The sequence below is a fragment of the Cicer arietinum genome, chromosome 5 (genome assembly GCF_000331145.2).
Source record: "Cicer arietinum cultivar CDC Frontier isolate Library 1 chromosome 5, Cicar.CDCFrontier_v2.0, whole genome shotgun sequence".
In the NCBI taxonomy this organism is placed as follows: Eukaryota; Viridiplantae; Streptophyta; class Magnoliopsida; order Fabales; family Fabaceae; genus Cicer; species Cicer arietinum.
Genome location: NC_021164.2, coordinates 1814203 through 1818908, shown reverse-complemented (window position 1 = coordinate 1818908; position 4706 = coordinate 1814203). Strand labels below are relative to the sequence as shown.

At 22.4% G+C, this 4706-nt stretch overlaps 1 protein-coding gene across 1 annotated transcript in view; it reads left to right on the top strand.

The window, feature by feature from the left end:
• The first annotated feature begins 3893 nt into the window (after positions 1-3893).
• LOC140920272 (uncharacterized) overlaps positions 3894-4706 on the top strand; it is a 1745-nt gene continuing 932 nt past the window's right edge. Inside the window, exons 1-2 of the mRNA XM_073368297.1 lie at positions 3894-4047; positions 4299-4704. Coding sequence (XP_073224398.1) covers positions 4327-4704 — 378 coding nt within the window. The 5' untranslated portion in view covers positions 3894-4047; positions 4299-4326. The remainder of the gene's footprint in view (positions 4048-4298; positions 4705-4706) is intronic.

Here is a 4706-nt window from a genome sequence, read left to right as displayed (position 1 = left end):
TTTATAAAACGTGTAATTTTTTTTTGTTTATATAATATTGCACCGTCTAATATGGATCCAATCAAAAGGTAGATCTAGATATTTTTAATAAAATATATTACATTTGTTTTCAATTTTTTATTAAAAATAACAAATTGCACTTTAGGCCATTTTTGAGAAGTCTACCACATATCCGTATAATATATTAATATATGTGACAGGAGGAAATATTTTCTTGACAGCTTAACAATTGTGCAAATAATAATATTAAACAATAACATTTGCATGTTCTTTAACATTTTACATATTTTCTATTTTGGTTCTCTATGGTCTTATATAATTTATTGATTGACATTACATTTTGGAATTATAATTTTTATGTGTTGAATATTAATGATGGGTTATTTTCTCTACTTGAATTGAGACATCTTCTTTTTATTCTAAACTTTTTATATAAAAAATAACCAAAAATTAATGACATGAAAACTTATTTATTTTATTTTTTATTAAATTTATTAACATATTTACTTTAATATGTTTTAAATATTTACATTTTAAAATATAAACGATTATTTTGTGCCAATAAAGTTTTATCTATCCTAATCATATTTCGTATGAGTAATATATTATTTTATTTCTCCATATTATATATGTACGTTGTTCTAACATACAGGTTAGTTTTACGAACAATTAATCAATTTTTATTTATTTAATTATTAATACGCAATTTATGTATATATTTTGTTGTATTTAATTAATTTGAATTAACTAAATTATAGGTTAAATTATATATTTGATCTAATAAATTATTTTTAATTATTACTTTAGTTAAATAATTTTCCTTCTATTTTGATCCTTTAAGTTATAAATATTAAACACCTTAGTCTTTTAAATTTTTTTTTATTCTATTTTACTCTATTAAATTACAAACATTAAATATTTTAACCATTTTAATTATAAACATTAAATACATCAATCTTTTAACTTCAAAATATTAGACTCTTATAGATAAAAACAAAGTTTTAATTGTTTATAATTTAAGAGACTAACAAGTTTATGATTTATAATTTAATGAACTAAATATTTCTTGGTGATAACTTCAGGGACTAAATGCAGTCAAAAAAATTTAAGGGCCTAAAATATTTAATTTTTATAATTTAAAAGACTAAAATAAAATAAAATTTATTCAAAAGACCAAATAAAATCTAAAATTAGTTCAAGTGTTTAAAAAATATATTTGTGTTAATAACTTCTTTAAATATATTTGTATTACTAATATATATATATATACAGTAAAATAATTTTATACCACTATTTAATCAATATTTCTTTAAGTATTGCATTAAGTAATACTTCTTTAAGTATTGCATAAGTAAAAATATTTGACCGTAATGTTATTACTTTTAAAATTTATTCACAATAAATTACCCATGTATACTTTTTATATTTGTTTTGTATGTTGGATAATTGTCGTATTATTTATTTCATTTTTCAATATTGCACCCAATATAATTTATGGTGGTAAATATATGATAACAATTAATAGCTGATAAATATATGTTTTGCAAGGTTGTTGGGCCAAATATTCATCAAAACTAATTAAAGGTATGTATATCTACATAAATAACCTTTTGGTGCATCAAAATAACCACAAAACTAATGTGATGTTTATATCATCCACCGAAACACCTTAACCTCCTATTCTCTCATTCCTCTTAAAATTATATTTTTGTCCTTTTTTATTATTCAAAAAATTTTAGCATTAACTTTTTCGCCCTCTCTTTCGAAACATTACAGAAATAATTTTTCTTAATTTCGAAACAATTAATTTTGAAATTTTTTAACTTTTAAAACATCATTAAAGTTTTGAAATAGGTTTTTTCCAAGATTTTCAAAAGTTTTCATCAATACGAAACTTTCGAAATGTTAATTTACAGCTTTTTTTCAAAACTTTAGAAACATTGAAATGGAAAGTTTAAAAAATTGGAAGTTTGTTAATTAAAAAAATGGAAAATTTATATCACAAATTAAAAACGTTCAGATGAAGACAAAAACTTTAATAAATTGTTAATTTCAAAAGTTTTTTTTTTTCTAACAATTCAAAAGTTTCAAATTTTTTGCGAAGGTTCCATTTCGAAATCCTCGATTTGAAAAATCTGGAAATTTTTATTTCGAAAATTTCTAAATGTTCGAAAGCTTTCATTTCAAAATTTTCTAAAATATTCAAAAGTTTCAACAATATCTGAAAAATTTTCAATTCGAAAATTTCAAAAAGTTTAAAAGTTTCAATAATTTCTGAAAAAATTTCATTTCGAACATTTCAAATTTTCGAATGATACTTACTTTTTTATTTCGAATATAATAGAAAATTTTGTAAAGTTTCGAAAAAGGGGATAAAAAAATGAATGTTAATTTTTTTTTAAAGTTGTACATATAGTAAAAAAGGATAAAAATATAATTTCATGTAGGATAGGGGGTGGAAAATTAAAGTGTGGTGGTGCATAGTAAAAACCTCATCTAATGTCCAACACAACCCATTTGCATAAAAAAAAAGGCCCACATTGACCTGACCTTTAAGTAAGTCCATGCTATTTGTGTCAAAGTCTTTAACACTGACTATATATGAAAATTAATCTTTTATTTATATATAGTCTTTAAAGATAAAGTATGAGATGATACACGGAGAAAATTTTATTTAATGCATCAATTTTAATTAATTACATAACCTCAAGATTTAAATTTCAGATAAGACTTGTCAAAATAAATAAATAAGAGTATTAAAAGAAGCAATATTGATTATTAAGTCATCAATTGAAAAAATAAACAATATTACAAAAGAATAATGGTTGAAACAACTCCACAAATGATAATTAGTAATTACCGTAAACTCTTTTACTAATATTCGATATGTTACTTCAGTAATAAAATTTAGCTTAATTAGATTTAAATTCAATTTTAGTTATCTTATTTTAACTAATTTGTAATTTTAATTTTTTTTATTTGTTAAAATTGAGATATTTTGTCACACTTGCAATTTATATCTCTATTTTAATGAGGTAATATCATTAGTATAGTTAAGTAGAAGTCATGTCGTATTTTATTTTTTTATTAAAAATACATTTTAAATAAATTATTTCATTTTTAAAACTTAATTAAAATAAACTTAAAAAAATTAAAATCAGTAACAATCACACTCATTATTTTTAAAAGAAAAATAAAATTGTTTATCAAAAAAGAAATTCAACTTTCCCTCTAGTTATTGTAATTTCCAATTTTTTTCTTTATAGTAATTTCTAATTTTTTATTTATATTTTTTATTTTTTACTTAAATTTTAGAAGAAAACAAAATTATTATTTAAAATGTTTTATTTAATTTTAAAATAATAAATATTAACATGGCTTCCACTTAATCATATTGTTAAGCCACATTATTAAAATTAATTGTCAAATTGATATGTAGGACAGAATATCTTAATTTTAAAATATCAATGACCAAGATTACAAAATTAAAAATAATAAAATCAAAATGTCTTAATTTTAAAAAATAAATGACCTGAATTATAAAATAAAAAATTGAATAATTAAAATTACGAATCAATAAAATAAAAATAAGAATGTTAAAACTGCATTTAAATCATAATATTAAAATATTAAATTTCTTAAAAGACATTTGCAATTTAATTATTAGTGCAATTTTAGTTAATAAAAAATTCACACAATTTATTAAACTTGAGTTCAAATTGCAACTATGAGAGATACTAACTGTGCGCTTCGAATAGTTTTACCATTAACCTATGGAAAAAAAAAATTAATTACCATGAACTCGAAGATGCTGGAGTTTTTGACCTCTCCGATCGCGGAAAATAATTTGATAATTTTATTTAAAAAATTAGATTAAATTCCCTAAAATAATAATAATAATTGACTTTATACCCTGTATTTATATTTATTTTTCAAAAGTTATTTTTTCATTTTCTTTTGGTTCTTGCTCAGCCTATAAAACCGCAAATCCATTAAATTCCCAAAGTTTAGGTTTTCGATGTCAATTTCAAGGCTTCATTTATGAAGGTAATTTACTGTAACTCATAGATCTTCTCTCTCTCTCTCTCTCTCTCTCTCATTCGATTTTTTTTATTATCATACATTAATTATTATTATTATTATTCATTCTTATTCCAATCATAATTATATATTCTTTTCTTTTTTTCGTTGTGAACTTGTGTATATAATTTTGATTTTGAAGTGAATTTTCTTTGATTTCTTGCTTCAAGCTCAATTAATTTGATGCATCTCAATGAGTTTCGATTTTCTGTTCTCAGATTTAGTTAAAGAAGCTGAAATTGGAATATGGATTTGGGAACTGAATCTGTGGAAGAGAATGAATTGAATAACGATGGAAATGAAAATGGAACCAAGGGTGAACGAGATTCAGTTTCTGATGAGAAATTAGGGTTTCAATTTGATGGGAATTTTGCGTCCAAACCGGATCACGATGGAGTTGTTGTTGAAGTGGGTAGTGAGGAAGGTGTTAATTCCAAAGAAACACCAAAAAAAGGGGTTGGGTTGAAGAAATGGAAGAGAATTAAGAGGGATGTTGTTAGGGATCACAATTCGAGTGCTGATGATTCGAGTAAAGTGTTGAAGAGAGGGTTGTCTGGCTCTGGCAATGCTAATTTGAGTGAAAATCTGCGCGGTGTTAAGGAAAAAAACGATGGATCTTCGAATGC